The sequence below is a fragment of the Macadamia integrifolia genome, chromosome 5 (genome assembly GCF_013358625.1).
Source record: "Macadamia integrifolia cultivar HAES 741 chromosome 5, SCU_Mint_v3, whole genome shotgun sequence".
NCBI classification, from domain to species: Eukaryota; Viridiplantae; Streptophyta; class Magnoliopsida; order Proteales; family Proteaceae; genus Macadamia; species Macadamia integrifolia.
In genome coordinates this window covers 29,931,808-29,953,386 of record NC_056561.1, presented here as the reverse complement: position 1 = coordinate 29,953,386, position 21,579 = coordinate 29,931,808, and the positions used below count along the sequence as shown (strand labels likewise).

At 40.6% G+C, this 21,579-nt stretch overlaps 1 protein-coding gene across 2 annotated transcripts in view; it reads left to right on the top strand.

Moving 5' to 3' along the window:
* Nucleotides 1–15,728, top strand: part of LOC122079274 (histone deacetylase 5) — a 79,739-nt gene extending 64,011 nt beyond the window's left edge. The window contains exons 9-14 of one of the 2 annotated variants that reach the window (XM_042645611.1): nucleotides 7,277–7,412; nucleotides 7,494–7,615; nucleotides 9,229–9,422; nucleotides 14,018–14,147; nucleotides 15,013–15,077; nucleotides 15,295–15,728. In XM_042645611.1, the coding sequence (XP_042501545.1) occupies nucleotides 7,277–7,412; nucleotides 7,494–7,615; nucleotides 9,229–9,422; nucleotides 14,018–14,147; nucleotides 15,013–15,077; nucleotides 15,295–15,463 (816 nt within the window). In that variant the 3' untranslated portion in view covers nucleotides 15,464–15,728. The remainder of the gene's footprint in view (nucleotides 1–7,276; nucleotides 7,413–7,493; nucleotides 7,616–9,228; nucleotides 9,423–14,017; nucleotides 14,148–15,012; nucleotides 15,078–15,294) is intronic. The other variant, XM_042645612.1, reaches the window with a different exon arrangement.
* Nucleotides 15,729–21,579: the final 5,851 nt, after the last annotated feature.

The window sequence follows — 21,579 nt, the reverse complement described above, 5'->3', positions numbered from 1 at the left end:
CCCTCACAAGTTCAAGAGGCCTTGTATAGGAGAGTAGTTTGCTTTTCCAAAGCTGAAGCCTTCCTCATGAGGTCAAGCATAGGGGTGCAATGATGGCTAGAAAGCCTAATAGGGATGAAAGGGAGACCAAGAAATTAACAGGGAGAGAACCAAAGGAGAAGCTAGTAAGATCTAGGAGATGATCTTTACAAGCATCTGAGACCCCAGAGAGGAAAAGGCGATATTTGGGGATGTTAATGCGGAGACCCGAAAGACCATTAAAGAGGTGGAGGGAGGACATGATGGAGGATATGGAGAGGAGATCCACTTTAAAGACAATCATGAGATCATCGGTGAAAGCGAGGCGGGTAAGCTAAAGGGGTTTGTAATTAGGAATAGGGGAAATAGAATGGAAGTCAGTGGAAGATTGGTTAGATCTGGAGAGCACCTCTAGGACAAGGGAGAAGAGAAAGGGGGGAAAGGGGGGAAAGGGGTTATCCTTGTCTAATGTCTATAGAAGAGGGAAAGTAGCCGGCGGGGCTTCCATTGATAACGACAAAGAAGGTGGGGGAGGAGTACATATATGGATCCTGTGGACAAAATTTGAGGGGAAGGACATTTGGAGCTAGACTCCCATATGAGACAATCAAAAGCTTTATGGATGTCGATTTTGAGAAGCGCCACCTAGCAATAGGACTTATGGTCAAACCCTCTGACGATCTCATGACACAGGACCCTTGGACCCCACTCCGACGACATATCTTGTTGAACCAATGTCTGTCATCTCGGCAGGGGCTCCCCCTAGCTGGAAACCACCACTCCTAGCATTGATCCCTCACCTTCATCACCTTCTCCACCGCTAGCCTCCCCCTGGAACTCCCACTTCAAACAACCTTTCTCCCCTCCTGTAAATAGTCTCACTGCACTTCATCCCCCCAACCAGGCTTGGGGATTCATCAGTTGATGTTTGCCCCAAGGGACTTTTGGACTCTGAAGCATCCCATTGGAATAACTCCCTCCTTGGACATTTCTTAGGCAAGCGACCTCCCTTTAAGCTTGTCAAGATGTCCCTCTTGAAGCAATGGCGGCCTGTAGGCTCGGTTGATGTTTTTCTCCTTGACCACGGCTTCTTCATGTTCCTGTTCTCGGAGGAGCTGGATGAGGTGAGAATTCTGGAAAAGGGACCATCGTTCGTTGGGCGGTCTCCAATGTTTCTCATATCTTGGCATCGCCACCTCCTATTGAATCGAGTTGATTTCTCCTCCATTCCCATCTGGGTCACCCTCCCTGGACTGCCCCTTCATTTTTAGTGTTCGGACGGCGTGAGTGCTATTGGTTCAGTTCTAGGAACCCCTCCGACGCAAGAACTAATAGCAAAGAGCGCCTTACCTTTGCTTGAATATGTGTTAAAGTCACAGCTACAAACACTCTTTCCTCCTCCATCTCTGTCCAGGAGGGTGAAGGTTTCTCCTTCCAACAGTCTGTCCATTATGAATGGAAGCCCCCACAATGCTTGGTCTATAAAGTCTTCCGGCATGACACCAGTGTTTGCTTGAAGAAGGCTTCCCCTACTCCCCTTGATGACTCTATAGTCGACGTTCCCTGTCCCCTTGGGCCTATATACCATCACTATCGCTCCTTGATGACTGAGAATGGTCGCGACTCTTCTTTCCGGCCTCCGGCGAGAGGGAGATGGAGAAACCGAAGAAGACCTGTTTCGCATGGCTCGGTCCTTGCATGCCGGTCACAACAGATTTTCAGCCTTGGAAGACGCATCCGACAACTTTGTTGATCCTCGAGGGCCTGATCGATCAACTGATGGTGACGTGCGATCCCCCCTGCTAGGCCTGCAGTTTGTGACTCAGACGATTTCTCCGAAATCTCCGACGGTAGTTCCCCTTCTGCTAACTCCACTTTTGGTTCTTCGAATGCTTTTACCGATGCTAGCCTTTCTGACTCTGATGAGTCTTGCTCCGAGACATCTCCTTTACCGAAGAAGACTTCGAAGTTGGCGTCTCAAAAAGTTCTCCCTCCCCCCCTCTATCGGATGACCTCGGCAACTCCACCCTTGTTATGGAGGAGGAAACACGTGTCTCTGGGCCTGTCACAAATGTTTCGCCCCTCTCCACCCCTGATGATGGGCCTCTTGACTTTGGGCCATTATTTGTGAGTCTGACCAACCTGGCTAAGCCCATTAATGAGCCCACCCACTTGAGCCCTCCTCTCCTATCTCTTAGCCCTTCTCAGGACCACAACCCACTTATCTAGTCCTCAACCCAGGCCCGGTCTCCAACGGACCCAAGTTTGGACATCCTTTTGACCCACAACATTGGTGCCTCATCTTCTCTACCCGACAGGCCCTCCCGCCCTGCTAATTCCAAACGTAATCAGAGAAAAGGCCGAGGGAAGAATGCCACCCCTCTGGACCTGCTATATTCGACTCCTTTTGCCCTATTGCCCCTCGCTCCTATCAGAGGCATAGCAGTTCTCGGCTTGCCCCTGGCTCCCTCGACAGCGCTCCTCGAGAGCATTTGTTGCCCTCCTCTAATTCTTCATAATGTCCCAAGGCATTGTGTGGAATTCCAGGGGCCTCAACTCCCCTTCCAAACATACTGCGGTTAGGTCCCTCATCAAAGAGCTCAGGTCTTCTTTTTGTTGCCTTCTTGAAACTCATGTCAAAGATTCAAACATGAGCAGAATTGTCTCCACCATTGCTCCAGGATGGAAATTTCTATCCAACCACTCCGACCACCCTAATGGTCGTATTTGCTTCTTATGGGACAATTCAAAACTAAATGTCACCCTCGTTTCCTCCTCCACCCAATTCCTCCATTTATCCATTTCTGATATTGCTTGCTGGTCCACCTTTTTTCTCACTCCTATATATGGCTCTAACAGAGGGGCGGATAGGGAAATCCTTTGGAATGGCCTTAGACATATTGCCAACCAGATTGGTGGTCTTCCCTGGGGAATTTGTGGTGACTTTAATACAATTAGATTCTCCCATGAGAAACAAAGAGGGGGCCCCTGGACAGTGTTAGTGTGGATTCCCTAAATTCTTGCATTGAGGATATTGCTGTTGAAGACCTTAGATGGTCTGGAATAAAATTCTCTTGGAACAACAAAAGATCAGAAGAGGCCCGCATTGCTTGCAAACTAGACAGAGTCTTAGTTAATGAAACCTGGCTCACTTCTTTGCCCTCCTCTCATGCAACTTTTGAAACCCCTGACGTCTCAGACCATAGTCCCATCTCTCTCCTCATCCAACCCTACACCTCCTTTGGGCCTAAACCTTTTAAATTTTTTGATATGTGGACCTCCCACCCCGACTACCCCTCCATTGTTAGGGAAGCTTGGGCTAAGCCCGTCCAAGCCTTCTCTCCTCTCATTGTCGTGGCTAGAATGTTGAAGAATGTGAAGATTGCCCTAAAGGCCTGGGATACTAACTCCTTCGGGAATATTTCTTCTCAAGTTATTGAATGTAGGAACAAGCTCTCCTCCATTCAGGCTTAGCTGCAGTTCGATCACCTCAATCTTGCTTTGGAAAATGAAGAAAAGATTAAGACGGCTAACCTCTCTTCCCTCCTTGCTCAAGAAGAGAGTTTCATGAGGCAGAAATCCATGATCAATTGGTTAGAGCTTGGGGATTCAAACACTGCTTACTTCCACAAATCGGTGAAAGCAAGAAATAATCTCAACTCCATCACCAAGTTGACTACCTTGGATGGCAATCAGGTGCACAAAGTGGATGAGATAAAAGGGGTTGCTGTTAATTTCTTCAAGAACCAGTTTCGGATGGATCCAGCACCTCCCACCTCCATCCCTGTGGGCCTCTTAAACAAGTTCATCTCTGGCAGCTTATCAGGCCCTTTTATGGCTATCCCTATTGAGGAAGAGATCACTTTGGCCATCCTCTCCCATAAGGCAAGCAAAGCCCCTGGTTCTGATGGATTTAGCATGGGCTTCTTTACTTCTTGGAATCTCATCAAAGGGGACATGATAAAAGCAGTCAAAAACTTCTTCTTCAACCCCATCCAAATTAAAGGGGTCAGCCACACTTTTCTTTGCCTCATTCCGAAGAAATAGGGAGCGGATGAGATGAAGGATTTTAGGCCTATCTCTCTATGCAATCTCCTCTGTAAATTCATAGCCAAAATCCTTGCTAATAGAATCAAGCTTGTGGCTGACTCCCTTGTTAGCAACAACCAATCGACCTTCATTCCAAGAAGAAGTATTGGGGATAATATTCTCCTTTGCCATGAAATTGTTAGAGGGTTTGATAGAAAAGCTCACTCTTCAGCTGCCCTTATGAAGATAGACATCCACAAGGCCTTTGATTCGTTGAGATGGGATTTCATTGTCTTAGTCTTCAACAGCATGGGCTTCCCCCCAGTTTTCACTAATTGGATTTATCAATGCATTGTTTCCCCACAATTCTTAGTGTTGGTGAATGGAAGTCCAGCTGGTTACTTCTCTTCTTCAGTGGGTATTAGGCAGGGTTGCCCCCTCTCTCCATACATCTTCTGCCTTGCCATGGAAGCTCTTTCCAGAAGTCTGCAAGTGGCCACTGACAAGCACCTCATCTCAGCCATCCCTAAGTGCAAGGCTTTGATGCTCACTCACTTTGCTTTTGCTGATGACTTAATGATCTTCTCCAAAGCTGACCCCACTTGCCTTGGTAACATCATGGTATGTTTGACTCTGTTTGCTGTAATGTCTAGCCTCCGCATCAATCCGGGAAAACCTCTCATCTTCTTGGCTGGAATTTCTGACTCTGTTAGAGCAAATTGGTTTCAATATTGCTCAACTTCCAGTGAAGTACCTTTGGCTCCCTCTCATTCCAGTTAGGCTCTCTGCCCATCATTGTACTCCTATGCTTGACCTTATTAGGAAGCGCCTCCAGCTCTGGAAAGAAAAACTTCTGTCCTTTGTAGGCCGTCTTGAGCTTATTAGATCAGTTCTCCAAGCTTCTTACATTTATTGGTCGGGTATTTATGGCTTGCCGGAATCCATCATCTCCAAGTTGGAATCCATTTTTGCCTCTTTCCTTTGGAAAGGATCTGAATGTTCTAGATTCCTTCGCCCAATCAGCTGGGCCGCAGTTTGTCTTCCTAAAAATGAAGGGGGACTGGGTCTGAGAAGGATTAAGGATGTTAATCTGGTTGGTATCATCAAGTTGGCTTGGAAGATCATCTCTAAGAAGAGGAGTATATGGGTGGAATGGATTACTCGAATCCCCTTAGAGCGGATTCCTTTTGGACAGTAAAAATTCCTATAGATGCCTCTTGGGTGTGGCGTAAAATCATTGCTATCCGGCCCTTTATATCTTCAGCCTGCTCCTCTCAGATTGGCAGTGGGGTCAACACTTACCTTTGGCTTGACCCTTGGCACCCTAAAGGTATTCTTTACCACACTATAAGTGCCAGAAGAATTTATAACTCTGGCCTTCCCAAGTTGGCACTTGTGTCTGATATCCTTTCTTTAGGCAACTGGTCTCCTCCGGATCATTCCTTGATTCCTCTTGCGAATATATGGAACACTTTTCCAGTAATCCCAATTTCCCGCTAGTATAGCCAGGACACTACTGTTTGGATGCCCTCCAATTCTAAGCTCTTCTCTTCCAAGGCTGCTTGGGATTTAGTCAGGACTCATGGCCCAGCTTCTCCATGGCATCGCCTCATATGGTTCAAGCATCACATCCCCCGCCAGAGCTTCATGGCTTGGAGTGTGTTTACTAACTCCTTGCCTACGAATCATTTCCTTATGCAGAGAGGCATTCAAGTTGATCCTATGTGCATCTTTTGTGGCAATGAGATGGAGACTACATAGCACCTCTTCTTTGCTTGCACTATCTCTTCTTCCATCTGGAAAGGAATCCTTGCCAAATGCTAGCCCAAAAATAGGAGAATCCTTCCCTTTCAAAGGGAGTGGATTTGGGTGGACATAACTTTTCAGGAAAAGTCTATTTGTGATATTGTTGGAATACTGGCCTTCTGCGCTTCAATAAACCAGATATGGATGGAAAGAAATCATTGGAAATGGACCTCCAATTCCCGCCTGCTTGAGAAGATTTGGGGCTCCATCTTCTTTGATGTCAAAGGAAAAATCTCTCGGAATTCTTCCACTTGTAATCCCTCCCCTAGAAATTGCCATATTGTAAACTCCTGGGAGCTTCCTAGATCCATCATCAGGAATAGTAATTCCCTCTGAGATTCTATCTTCTTCCCCCTCCCCTTTTCAGGGGCTGTAATCTTTTCTTTCTTCTCTTGGTAATGAATTATTTATTCACCAAAAAAAAAAAATATTATAATAGCAACTACCTATTACTAAGCATTTAGTAATGAGTACAGAAACAAATAACCAAAGAGGCTCTACCAATAGCGTCCTACGCAAGAAATAAGCAAGGGCCTATAATGGCTGCCAACTTGAACCACAATTGGGCTTGAGGGCTGGGCTCGTTGGCTGCTGCTGCTGGCTGGCCTTCTCTTCTTCTTGCACATATATTGCTCTCTAAACCTTGGATCTACATCAGTAAACCCAAGAATTTTCACTTCTTGTCATAGGTCAGTAGCTTCTCTATCTTGAGGTCTTCAGTTATGTTAACCTCCCACACCTGTCAAGAGAGGGAAAAAGTGTCGTTGCAGATATCAGAGGCCTGAGAGGGGACGTAGCATTGGTATTCCAAGAGGCATGCAGACCAAAACCCAAAGAGGCTTCAGTGGCCAGCTTTTCTTGCTCCCTGAAGTTGCCTGCCGTCAGTGTCTTTTTTTTGTGAATAGTATTGCTGTAGTTCTCCTAAGGCTCTAGTTAGTAGTTACTTCCAGGCAAAAGCATTTGAAAGGAAATTTTTCTACTAAAATCTTGTTTTATTCTTCTATTTACACATATTTTACCTGAAATTGTTTTCTGGAATGCACATTTATCTGGAAACAAACAGAGCTAATAGAATGAAAAGTCATAGGTTTACAGATAGAGATGGGAAATAGTGAATTGGATCTTACCTTTTCACTTGTAAATCGGGTGCATAAGTTGGTGTTGTTTGTTTGAGGAATATTTTCTGATTATACAAACAGGGAATTTTCCATGCCAATGAAAGAGATTGCAAGGCAAAATGAAGTCAGGATTTTCTTGAAATATGGGGCTGTTTGGTTGGAATATTTTCTGATTCCACAAACAGGGAATTTTCTTTGCGAACAAAATGAAGTTAGGCTTTTCTTTAATCATATTTATCTCTTAATTTATCTACAGTGTATCCCATTCAGTTATATTTGCCTGCTAAATTACTGCATGCTTGCAGACTATTCTGATACCAAGTTCTGATTCTGATGCTGAGGATGATGAGTTGCCAAACATTCAGTCGGTAAATCTTGTGGAGATTGTTCAGGATGTTATGCAACCCTTGTCAATGCTCAAAGTTGACAAAGATGGTCAAGGTAAAGAGATAATTCATTCTTTGTTGAGGATATTTTGTTTCCTCATGTAGAGATGCCAAACAAATAAGCTGTTGTTTCCAGGTCAAGTAGTCAATGGCTCTGTTCCATGGAGACCTGTCTTTTCGAAAATTGATATTTGGTATGCGTGCTATGGATCAAATATGTGGAAACAAAGGTTTCTGTGCTATATTGAAGGTGGTCAGGTAATATGCTCATTTTGCATTAATTTCCTGCAAGACAAAAGGAGTCAAAAGTTGGTTTTGAAAGAGATTTTTTTGGATAATTGTGATGACAAATTGTCTCAATTTTCACATATCATAGCCCGTATAAATCCAAGTAGAACATATTCTATGCCTTAGGATTGAATATCATGGAATGTTTATTGCGTAATTTAAAGTTTATCCATTAGTTACATGTTTAGTAATCTCACTCTTTTCCCGTAAAATATAGAGCAGGACCAACATCTTAGATGAAAAAAGGGAAAAAACATTTTGAGTTTATGGTGGTTGAATGGTGTTTTTCTGTCATCTTTTTTCTGATCTCTATGTATTCATAGCATTATCTGACATTCTGAATGAGCCTATTTATTATTTTCCCCCTATTCATTGCTTATATCTAGTGTTGTGATATTATATAATGCTTTCAACAATATTATATAATGTTTTGAACCTATTAGACATGAGCATGGTCATGGAAGGATGTTTGCTCTACATATCTGGTGGTATTGTCGCCATCTGTGTCCATATACATATATCAGCATATGGCAATGTCATAGTAGTCTAGCACATGCTTCTTGAACCAGATTTTCTATTATCTATTTTTTTGCATGGGTAGAAATTATGTTAATTTGTTCGTAGAAGATGGTACTGTATTATGAATGTAGTAAGTGGTTTTCTTCATTATAAAAAGTTTGACCTGTTGATCTTATAGTACTTGTTCATTAGTTGTCAGAAACTTGTATTTCTGAACCTCTTTCATGATAATTATGTATACTGGTTCTCAAGATTTGGTATGAGCCAGTTGCTGGACAAGCCATTTTGGTGTTCCAATTTTTTTATAGCTGAACAAGGACAAAGAAATACTTAGAAACATGAAGTGAAAAGTTGTTTGCTCAGTCAATTGGTTTGGAATTTTCAATATATATATATTTATATATTTTTTTCTTCAAGCAGAGCCAATTATTGTAAAGCCTTGCAAGTGATTGAACAAGATCAGAGGAATGCAAAGAATTTCATCGTAGAGGACTGAGTGTGAAATCCATGCCCTGTGAACATAGTTTTAGGTTTCGGGACCGAAATTTGGAAATTTCGTTGGTTTCAACCTACCTCGAGATTTCCAAGTTTCGGAAATTTCAACCCTAATTTCGGAAAATTTGGCCCAAATTTCTAGATTAGCCCCAAAAAAAAAAAAAAAAACGAAACTAGTTTTGACCAGGTTTCGGAAAATTCGGTCGAAAGCCGATATTTTGAACCTTGCCCGTGAACCACATAATGGTCAAAGGTTAACAACGGCTACCAGGTTTTGTGTTCAATTGCCTCATCATGTGTAAACTGTAGATTCCTTTGGACAATTAATCCTCCATTGTCCTTGATTAATGCATATCCTGTCATCTAGTAGGACAATTGATGCAATAAGCTTGGAGGCTCTAACAGTATGGTCTTTGTTATTCTTTGCATGTTCTCCAAGGCTGTGACTTGGATTCCCTTGTATGGCAACTGATTAAATGCTTCAGCTTATTTTTTGCTGGCCTGTTATTGATATTGTTGAATGACATTATAAAACATTGTTTACTAATATGAGGGTAAATGCGATCTAGGTGGAAGGTATGCACAGGCAATGTTCTGGTTCAATGGATAAAAGCCCACCAAAAGAAACTTTGTGGAAGACTATACCTCATCGTTTATTCTTTGGGCACTCTCATACAAGTACTTGGGGTGCGGGAGGGGTTGCTTTCCTTCATCCTGAAACTAATATTCATGAGAGAGCTTACATGTGCTTGTATAAAATAACGTATGTGTTCCTTGTTATTCTGATGCTGTTTATAATATTATTACTTTTTCTGTGGATAAGCTTTGTGTTTCAACCTATGAATATCTTGGGCCCCAAGGCTATAGGGCCAATAGTACTGTCTAGAGAGCAAAGAACTTGGAACATGTTTTCATGATTATAAAATCAGAACAACAATGGCAACAAAATCAGCCTTATCCGAACTTAGTGGGGTTGGCTACATGGATCCGTGAAAAATAGGAGAAATGAAAGTAAAAAATAAAGAATCCCAGCATCAACATGATAAGAAAATCTCAGCTAAATGGGGTTGGAAACATGGATCCTTGCCTTCCAATTGGCTCTATCCGAGGGCTTACTTGAGACAAGGCCTTGGCTATGCATGCCATTCCTCGCTACTTCCCCTATGGTCATTCTAGGCCTGCCCCTAGCTCTTTTAGCTCCTTCAATTGAAGTCAGATTACTCCTCCTTACATGGACAGCTCCATACCTCCATTAAACGTGGCTATTCCACCTCAAATGACTCTAGGAGCTTGTCATTAATCGGAGAAACTCCCAAATCAGCTCTAATTCTAAACGTTCATTCCTTACTTTACCCTTTCTCGTTTTGCCACACATCAATCTCAACATACTCATTTCTGCTATACATAGCTTCTTTATATAACACTTCTTAACTCTCCAATATTTCACCCCATACATCATAGCTGGTCAGACAGTAGTCCTATAAAATTTTCTTTAAGATTTAAAGGGATACATCGGTCACACAACATTCCGGTTGCACCTCTCTGCTTCATCCATCCCACTTTAATTCTTTATGAAACATCATCTTTTATGTGACCTTTATTTATGATTGACCCCAAATATCTAAAAAATAGTCACTTTGTGGTATCTCTCTCTCTCAATTTTCACCATATAGTTATCCATCATAGTATGACTAAAGTTACACATTATATATTTCGCCTTCGTTTTACTAATCTTAAAATCTCTTGTTTTTAAGGTTGATCTCCATAGCTCCAACTTACCATTAATCCCTATTTTGTCTCATCCACCTAAACAATATCATCGCCGAAGAGTATACACCATGGAACCATGTCTTGAATGCTCTTGGTTAAATCATCCATGAGAAGTGCAAACAAATATGGGCTTAAGGATGATCCTTGATGCAACTCAATTGTAATTGGGAAAGCATTGCCTTGATCTCCCATTAGTCACAACGTCCTTATACATATCTTTAATAATATCCCTATATGTACTTGACACCCTTCTCTTCACAAGAACATGCCGGATTAATTCTCTAAGGATTTCATCATTGGCTTTTTAAGGCCAATAAAGACCACATGAAGATCCTTCTTGTAGGCTCTATATCTTTCCATGAGCATCTTTAGTAAGTAAATAGTTTATGTTGTGGATCTACTAGGCATAAAACCAAGGTTTAAGATCTCGATCTCGCCCTAATCTCGCTAAGCCAAAAAAGAGAGATCTAGTGCGAGATCTTGCATTTTTCCCGGTCGACTCAATGGTTGGTCTCGGTGGCCGTATGGTCTTTGTAGCCCTTGAAACTTGCCATTCACCCTATTTTAGGCCTTTTAAACACAGTGGAAAACCAGTTTTTAAAAATCAAACCTAAAATGGTACTTTGAAGTCGTACCCTATGTAAGTAGTTTCCGACTCTTTGGACCCTAGGCTAGTATGCTCTATTCCACAATCCACATTTCACACATAACACAACATCTAATACTTTTAAAAGTTAAATCAAAGATAGTCAATTTAAAAAGTGTAAATAATCATAAGAATCTAAAAGACGTCATAGATAATTTCTTAATTGTTTAACATTTAACATTTAACATTGATGATTGATGAGTGATGATTGGTGAGTCACATTCACATATATTGAAATGACATAAGATAAGCCACAGAACTACATAGGTACAATACATATTACATAACACATGTAGATATATTACATGTAGTGTAGGAATGAAGTTTGGTAGGCCAAAGCACCAAAATCCCATCATTAATGTGTTTTTTCTTCAAAATGTAGCGAGAGGTGAATTCTGGGCTGTTTATCAACGAGATGTGGTTGAGATTTAGCGGTGGGGTCGAGATTTGGTGTCGAGATCTCGAGGTCTCAATCGAGATATGGTTGATTTGTGTATCGCCTGTCATCGTCTTAGAAAATCCAAAAAGAGAGACATTAGCAAGATCTCGGCAAGATCTTAAACCATGCATAAAATCAAATTGATTCTCCAAGATATGAGTCTTTCTTCTCGGACGGGCTTCAATAACCTTCTTCCATAATTTCGTAGTATGACTCGATAATTTTATGCTTTTATAGTTATTGCAGCCTTCAATATCACTTTATTTTTGTAGATTGGAACTACTATGATTCTCCTCCAATCATCTGGCATTTTCCTTGTGTTCGTAATCTTGTTGAACAGATTGGTTAACTAAAATATCCCACATACTCCTAGGCTCTTCCACACTTCTATGGGATCTCATCTGGGCTTGGTGTCTAGCTTATTTTCATCTTTCTTAAAGGTTCTTAACTTTCGCCACACCAACCTTTCATATATATCTATGACGAGTGGTGTCTTGAAGACTAGTGAAATACTCCGGGTCATTCCTACTTGAACTATTTCCATTTATTAGGTCACAAATATCCTCATCCCTTACCAACAGTCTTCCATAATCACTTTTGATACATCTCACATGGTCGAAATCTCAACTTTTCTTTTGTCTCATTTTAGCTATCTTATAGATAACTTTTCCTAGCTAGAGGTCCTCATATTTCTTCGCCCTAGCTATCCCCACAATCTTCTTAGCTTCGTTTTTGGCAATATTATACCTCTTTTTATCTTATATCTTTAGTCCTTTACCATGTCGTAAAATTAGCTTTTTGGTCCTATTGCTTGGATCTCATCATTCCACCACTAAGTCTCCCTAGGAGCCTGACGATTACCCTTTGCTTCCGTAAGGACTTCTTAGCACCTCTTAATAAAAATCATCATCTCGTTCCACATCGCATTGGTGTCTCCCTCAAAATCACACTTTCCTTGTTTGACTATATTATCAGTTTAAGTACCTAAACCCTTTAATCTTCACCACCTTATCTTAGGGTGCCCTCATCCTATGCTTATTTGTACTGAAGCACATACTCAAAACCACCAGTCTATGTTGGGAGGTTAGACTCTCCCTACGAATAACCTTACAGTCCTTACAGAACAGTCTGTGTTTCCCTCTAGCTAGGAAGAAATCTATTTGGCTTTTATGATGTACACTTTGTAGGTAACTAAATGCTCCTCTCTTTTTTCAAATGAAGTCTTCAAAATAGGTAAATCATAAGCTACTGCAAAGTCTAAAATTGATGTCCCCTCGTTCTTCTCACCAACTCCCAACATGTCCGTTCAGGTAACCTCCTATAATAATCGATTCAACTTGACCAAAGCCTTGCACTAAGTCGTCCAAGTGCTCCCAAAATTGGTGCTTATTACTTTTATCTAATCCTACTTGAGATTCGTAAGTGCAAAACTATATTGACAACCTTTTTCTCCAACCCCAATTTGATGGATATAATCCAATCTCCCAGTCTTTGACATCCACTACATCATTCTTTAGATCTTTGTGCGCTATTATGCCCACTCCGCATCTATTACTTTGATTTCTCAAATACCAAAGTTTGAAGTTGTCCGATACCTTTGCTTTTTTACCCTTCCATCTAGTTTCTTGGATACATGCAATATTAATAATTTTTTTCCTCGTAACATCTATCAAGTATCAACCCCAGGTTCTTACCTATTAGGGATCCAATGTTCCAGGACGCTAATCTGATCCTATGCTTCGAATTTTTCCTCTCACAGGATGAGATGTCATGAGAACTAGAAAAAAGAAATCAGAGAGCAACTGGATTCCATGCAAAAGGTGATTGGATGAATAAATAAGGTGCTGGCTGCCTATCTGATGCACCGATATAAAAAATAGGTATATAAATAGTAGTATGGGCGAAAGAACCCTGCCAGTCTGGCGCGAGAAACACCAGACGTGCAGGCCAATGAGAGCACAAGCGGGAGCATCTTCAGCGCACACGGGTGTGGGCAGCGTGGTCATTTTGCACCTGCTGTCTCTGGGTGTTCCTATGCCAGACCTGCAGGGTTCTTTTTCCCTAAAAGTATAATACAATAGTATAGAAAGAAAAGGGACCTACTGCATTAGACAGACACCATAAAAGAAGGCCATATAAATATCAGCTTAAATGGACAATTGCAGCCATGTGCTTTTTGTATCACTTCTAACAGTACAGAATGGCAGTAGGACTTCAAAAAGCTGATCAAGTAGTTTTTGTATATGGAATCTGAGACACATCCAATTGTAGGCTCCGATCCTCTAACCTAAAATACATGGCACAGGTAATTTGGACCGTGATGCTCCCTCTGACATTAACTCTGTTGTTATTAGTACTTGGCAGGCTTCCATATAACGTTAAGCGAGCTTATCTGCATAAGAAAAATGAGACCTACTGTTTGAATTTGTTGCTTCTGTAATAATTTTTGTATATCTTTCAACCTTCTAATATATCCTGTACGTCTTTGGGTTTTCTTTCATAGACTGGAGCAGTTCAATGATCTATTGCTTCAGGAGAACCGTCCCAGTCAGCACATAATATCTCCTTTGTTTGACTTAAGTGCTTTACACTCTGTTGTGACAACCAAGTCTGTCCTTCTGGAGGTTGGTGAGGTATGTTGTGTTACTTTTATCTTGTTTATATTTATATCTGATGCTTATATGAAATTTTGCATATGGTAGGTAGTGTGCTCGAAACATTGCCTAGTGAAGAAAAATTGATCTCCCCCACCCAATGACAAATAAAATAAAAGTCCAAACATACAATCCATCTAGTCAAACTTCTTATAAGAGCACTTTTCATAAATCTGTTAGTAGGTTGCCTCGATATGACTAGACATGTGATGCTGCAAGGACTAGGTCAAAGCATCAACTAGCTAATAGAGTGCACTTGAATGGACTGTGACATCGTTTTTCTTTCAAGTAAAATGTCACAAGTACTTCAGCAGGGTAGACTGAAGCCCATGAATTAATATATCATTCTCACTCCCTCTCTCTTTTGAACCCCCCACTTGCTTATCCTCTATTAAATGTCTGATTTGGCTAGATGACTTTACATGCTTTCTGATTTTCCTGTCTTCTGGTTTATTTGACAAAACTGAAAGCACTATGATATTATGAAGCCTATTGAGTGTTGAAAAAGAATTTCACCTTTTCTCAGTGTTTTGACAGTTTTGGTCCCTGAAATGACACTTTTGCTGGAAAGAAAAGTGATGAACAGTTTAGGCCTTGTCAAGTATGACCTCGAATAGAGCAGACTAGAGGGCTAAGATCCATGTAGCAGACCCCAACTAGCTGTGTTCTTCTTTGTTACTGTTTTTGTGATTTGTTTCCTTTCACTTTTACTCTTACTTTTCTTTGTCCTTGCTTTATGGCCAACCCCATTAAGTTGGGATAAGGCTTTGTTGTGTAATTGACACTTCAGTGCATGCCCCTACTGGTTCTCACTAATTCTGACTGCTTCCTGATTTTGGTGCAGGGTAGCTGGTATTCTAATGTTGTTTGTGTGGGAAAGGAGGGTGATCTTCCCATACTGACTATGACGTATTCTCCTCACTGAATTTTCATTTTTTCCTTAATCAATTTACTTATACCAATTGGCATTTCATAATTTATAAATCATGATTCTCACCTTAAGTACTTGTTATAAGGCTGTCTAGTTTAAGGGTTTCCACTAATTACTAACTACTGTTATTATGAGTTGCAAGCAAATTTATATTTTAATTTTTCCCTTTATTTTATTTTTATTCCTCAACTGCAGGTGTCCGATTTCTCATATTGAGAATTTCAAATCTGGGAAGTTTCCAATGCATGCTCCTCCGGCTAAAGAATATGCAAACACCTTGGTGAGAGGTCTTGTAGAGGGAAAACAACTCTCAGAAGCAGAAGCTATGGCTTACATTGATGATGCTTCTGCTAGACCACTGTGATTGATTCAACTGCTCCTTTTTGTACATCCTGAATAACCTCCCCAAAATATTGATCCCTTCTATTCTTCTAGACACCATTTTTATTGCTACACAGATGTGCTGGCTGAGATTCATTGGCATAACAGTCCATTTAATATCTTACTTTTTGCTTGTCAAAGAAAGGTAACTTTATATACTTTTTAACCGTCAGAGATGCTGCCTTTTATTGCTTCTGTAAATGGATTAACAGTGGTAATGGCTTATAGTTCTGCTATTTGGATTTTAATTATGCGCATATTTCTTTGGGAAATAACAAGATTACCTAAAATTGATTTTCATTTTATCAAGTTACCTATCCAATCTTTTTTAATGAATAGGGAGAGGCCTATGGGTGACCGGCCCACTCTGATGCTACTTACCTCACCCAATGAGCAAATTCGTGGAATCGAGTCTAAAGGCCAAAGAGTGATCTTTGACTGCTACTATGCATCCTTACTCGTAGTAGAGTGTAAGGTAGGTTTGGGTATAGCAAGACTTGAACCTATGACAATTAGGTTAAAAGCCCAATGGTCGTACCAACTGAGTTATACACCCAAAATAGGTGTTTTTAGGGTTTGTATCGTAAAGCAAGCGAAGAACCAAGCAACTTCAGAGCATATCAGCTGATCTACAACTAAAGAAGCAACATCTGCACTAGTTGATCTACAATCACTCTCTCGGTGGTTTAACTAATCGTAACCAAATTTTCCAGAATGATGATGGGTATTGTAAAACTACCCAATACAATGCCCACCCCTTTGGCTATATAGAATTGGTCAATTTTTCCCCATCGCCAACAAGTTCAGCCACTCTCTCCATCCGATGGCCATCTACTCCTTTTCTCTATATTGGAGTGTTGGACACCATTACTTTTGTATTTGTTGTGTTGCTATAACAATTTCACCTCAAAGGCGAGAATTAATCTTTTGAAGTTCCAACCTTAGCTTCCTTATTGTTCCTTGCCAATGTTGTCGATGGCTGATCACGAGGCATATCTATCATTGAGGGTAAAGCCACCGCTAAAACTGTCCAATCTAAAATCACAGCTGAAGATCAGCATCTCCCCTAGAAGTCTCTCTCTCTCTCTCTCTCTCTCTCTCTCTCTCTCTCTCTAAATAATTTAAGTGCAACAGTGTTGGAGAAGAAGCCGTGAGTTGAAGTTGAAGGGAGGAATTGGATGCTTGCAATGTGATTTAAAGCATGGGAGTGTTCGTATACGAAAATCTTGGACAACTGAAATTTGAAACCTAAGCTATACTGTTTTCTTAGATCCCAGGTTGGAGGTTGTTTTGATTTCTAGAAGATAATCTCCAAAGATTACATTAGATTTGATAAAATTTGTTAATTGAACTAGGTCTTGGCATGGTTCTTACGTGGGTCACCCACGTGGGGCAGGCAATATAGACTTGCCATGGTTAAAAACCCTAGCTGCGTAGATCTCTATAAATAAGAGGTCTGGCTAGGGTGTCAATCAGTTGGGCCGGGCCTGACGGGCTTATACCCTTGGACAGTGACCTACCTATTTAAGGAATGAATTGGTCTTGGATTGTCTCGTGTCGGGCGCGGTCGGGTTTCAGGTTTTAACCGATCTTCTCCTAATCGGGTTATAATTGAGCCTTAAACGGGGTAATGTACAAATAAAACCTTAAACAGTCTTTCATTGTCTTAGATTTAATACTTTAATATATTTTATTAAATCATCAACAATTTAGAATATATATTACACTTAATTATATTCAATAACTGATAAAAATATCAATATATACTCTATTCTATCGAAAAAAATCAAAATATACGTGCAAACAATCATATCAGACTAAAATGTGTTGGGTAAAGTTGGGCTTGTAAACAGGCCAGGCCGATCGGGTTTACCCCTTGCACCGTGTACTACCCGTTTATAAACTGGTCGAGCCTGAGCCTGAGCCTGACACGTTTACTAATCAGTGCTGGTCTAACTGGTTTGGGCTTGGGATTCTGCCACAAGAGAAAAAACTGAGATCATAACTCTCTCTCTCTCTCTCCCTCTACTGTGTGAGTGTCTATAAGGAATTCTATTATCTTCCTTGGATTTGGAGGGTAGATTATTATGAAGGATTGTCTTCCACTGCCTAGCAAGATCGCTGCAAACCCTAGATCGTGCCAGTTTGTGCGAGATGATGCACAAAGCAACTAGGTCTTCTTTGCTGAGAGTAAACGTCACTGAGGTAACACTAGAACCCATTTTGTTTCTTTTTTTACATTAGTATCAGAGCCTAGGTTTGGTTGGTTGCGCATCACCGCGTATAGTTTGCATCTTGAACCCATGATCCCGTTGCCTGTGTTTCTTGACCATAGTAGCAGCAGCAATGGTTGTTGGTGCTTGATCTCGTGACCCAATCAAACCCTATCGACCCTGTGTCCCAACCTCCTCTTCATGAGCCCCTGTCTTTATGCATGTCAACACAAGAAAAGGGAGCGTGGGGAAAGAGGGCAACTAGGGTTAATGCTATCATTAATGCATGATCTTTTTTTTTTTTTTTTAATTGAATCTTGATTGTAAATTTTTTTGTCTCACTATGTGGACCACGTAACCATTAGTTTAATTTTTGGTTTCTAAAACAAATTCTTGAAGTGTGTTTTGTGTTTACTTTGCACATTTTTTAATAGAGTGATGGCCACTAAAATATCCTTGCCTCACCAATGTTGAGAAATTGGATGAAACTAATTATAAAATGTGACATCGAAAGATGCAATATCTATTCAATTAGCAAGATTACTTTGAGTATTTGACCAATGCTATGGACAATCCCACAGAGGGGTACTACCGCTTAGCATCGTTGGGATAAAGAAGCCTTTGATGCGTGGGTGAAGAAGGTGTTAGGGATATGCCCACACTCCTATAGTTGGTTTTTATGATAACAAACATATGAAGATATGTCACAATTTTCCTTTAAGTATTTTTTTGTAGAGACTTCATATTAAAGATCGAATTTGGTGAATGAAACGAATAAATGAAGATTGAAGTCATCAAATGAAGAGTATCAACAAGTTGGCATCAATGCTTGAAGAAGATATCATAAGAATTTAAGCTTCAAGATGTCAAGACATGAAGCTTAAAGACATGGAATTGCAAACAAGAAGAAAAGAAGATAAAGTGCCAAAGAGTGGAAGGTTCAAGTGAAGAAGAAGACCACTAGGATAGATCTGTCATTTTTAATGTAATTTGTAACTTCNTATGCATCCTTACTCGTAGTAGAGTGTAAGGTAGGTTTGGGTATAGCAAGACTTGAACCTATGACAATTAGGTTAAAAGCCCAATGCTCGTACCGAGTTATACACCCAAAATAGGTGTTTTTAGGGATTGTATCATAAAGCAAGCAAAGAACCAAGCAACTTCAGAGCATATCAGCTGATCTACAACTAAAGAAGCAACATCTGCACTAGTTGATCTACAATCACTCTCTCGGTGGTTTAACTGATCGTAACCAAATTATCCAGAATGATGATGGGTATTGTAAAACTACCCAATACAATGCCCACCCCTTTGGCTATATAGAATTGGTCAATTTTTCCCCATCGCCAACAAGTTCAGCCACTCTCTCCATCCGATGGCCATCTACTGCTTTTCTCTATATTGGAGTGTTGGACACCATTACTTTTGTATTTGTTGTGTTGCTATAACCATTTCACCTCAAAGGCGAGAATTAATCTTTTGAAGTTCCAACCTTAGCTTCCTTATTATTCCTTGCCAATGTTGTCGATGGCTGATCACGAGGCATATCTATCATTGAGGGTAAAGCCACCGCTAAGACTGTCCAATCTAAAATCACAGCTGAAGCTAAGACTATCCAATCTAAAATCACAGCTGAAGTTCAGCATCTCCCCTAGAAGTCTCTCTCTCTCTCTCTCTCTCTCTCTCTCTCTCTCTCTCTAAATAATTTAAGTGCAACAGTGTTGGAGAAGAAGCCGTGAGTTGAAGTTGAAGGGAGGAATTGGATGCTTGCAATGTGATTTAAAGCATGGGAGTGTTCGTATACGAAAATCTTGGGCAACTGAAATTTGAAACCTAAGCTATACTGTTTTCTTAGATCCCAGGTTGGAGGTTGTTTTGATTTCTAGAAGATAATCTCCAAGGATTACATTAGATTTGATGAGTGTTGGAGAAGAAGCCGTGAGTTGAAGTTGAAGGGAGGAATTGGATGCTTGCAATGTGATTTAAAGCATGGGAGTGTTCGTATACGAAAATCTTGGGCAACTGAAATTTGAAACCTAAGCTATACTGTTTTCTTAGATCCCAGGTTGGAGGTTGTTTTGATTTCTAGAAGATAATCTCCAAGGATTACATTAGATTTGATGAAATTTGTTAATTGAACTAGGTCTTGGCATGGTTCTTACGTGTGTCACCTACGTGGGGCAGGCAATATAGACCTGCCATGGTTAAAAACCCTAGCCTCGTAGATCTCTATAAATAAGAGGTCTGGCTAGGGTGTCAATCGGCTGGGCCTGGCCTGATGGGCTTATACCCTTGGACAGTGACCTACCTATTTAAGGAATGAATTGGTCTTGGATGGTCTCGTGTCGGGCTCGGTCGGGTTTCAGGTTTTAACCGATCTTCTCCTAATTAGGCTAATCGGGTTATAATTGAGCCTTAAATGGGGTAATGTACAAATAAAACCTTAAACAGTCTTTCATTGTCTTAGATTTAATACTTTAATATATTTTATTAAATCATCAACAATTTAGAATAGATATTACACTTAATTATATTCAATAACTGATAAAAATATCAATATATATTCTATTCTATCGAAAAAAATCAAAATATACGTGCAAACAATCAAATTAGACTAAAATGTGTTGGGTAAAGTTGGGCTTGTAAACAGGCCAGGCCGATCGGGTTTACCTCTTGCACCGTGTACTACCTGTTTATAAACTGGTCGGGCCTGAGCCTGACACGTTTACTAATCAGTGCTGGTCTAACTGGTTTGGGCTTGAGATTCTGCCACAAGAGAAAAAATTGAGATCATAACTCTCCCTCTCTCTCTCTCTCTCTCTCTCTCTCTCTCTCTCTCTCTCTCTCCCTCCCCTCTACTATGTGAGTGTCTGTAAGGAATTCTATTATCTTCCTTGGATTTGGAGGGTAGATTATTATGAAGGATTGTCTTCCACTGCCTAGCAAGATCGCTGCAAACCCTAGATCGTGCCAGTTTGTGCGAGATGACGCACAAAGCAACTAGGTCTTCTTTGCTGAGAGTAAACGTCACTGAGGTAACACTAGAACCCATTTTGTTTATTTTTTCACATTAGTATCAGAGCCTAGGTTTGATTGGTTGCGCATCACCGCGTGTAGTTTGCATCTTGAACCCATGATCCCGTTGCCTGTGTTTCTTGACCATAGTAGCAGCAGCAGTGGTTGTTGGTGCTTGATCTTGTGACCCAATCAAACCCTATCGACCCTGTGTCCCAACCTCCTCTTCATGAGCCCTTGTCTTTATGCACGTCAACAAAAGAAAAGGGAGCGTGGGGAAAGAGGGCAACTAGGGTTAATGCTATCATTAATGCATGATCTTTTTTTTTTTTTTAATTGAATCTTGATTGTAAATTTTTTTGTCTCACTATGTGGACTACGTAACCATTAGTTTAATTTTGGGTTTCTAAAACAAATTCTTGAAGTGTGTTTTGTGTTTACTTTACACATTTTTTAATAGATTGATGGCCACTAAAATATCCTTGCCTCACCAATGTTGAGAAATTGGATGAAACTAATTATAAAATGTGACATCGAAAGATGCAATAGCTATTCAATTAGCAAAATTACTTTGAGTATTTGACCAATGCTATGGACAATCCCACAGAGGGGTACTACCGCTCAGCATCGTTGGGATAAAGAAGCCTATGATGCGTGGGTGAAGAAGGATCGAAGTGCGAATTTTGTTATGTTAAGTGCTATACACAATGATCTGCTTGGTGTTACACCCGTGCCCTAACATGTTTAATTTGAACATTGTGTGATAGATCTTGAACCGGAGATACAAGGTACCAACGGGTTTTGGCTTGTGACAGCCCATTGTAAAAAGGGAAGGAATGATCCCAATTGCTTATGCATTTCATGCCTGTCC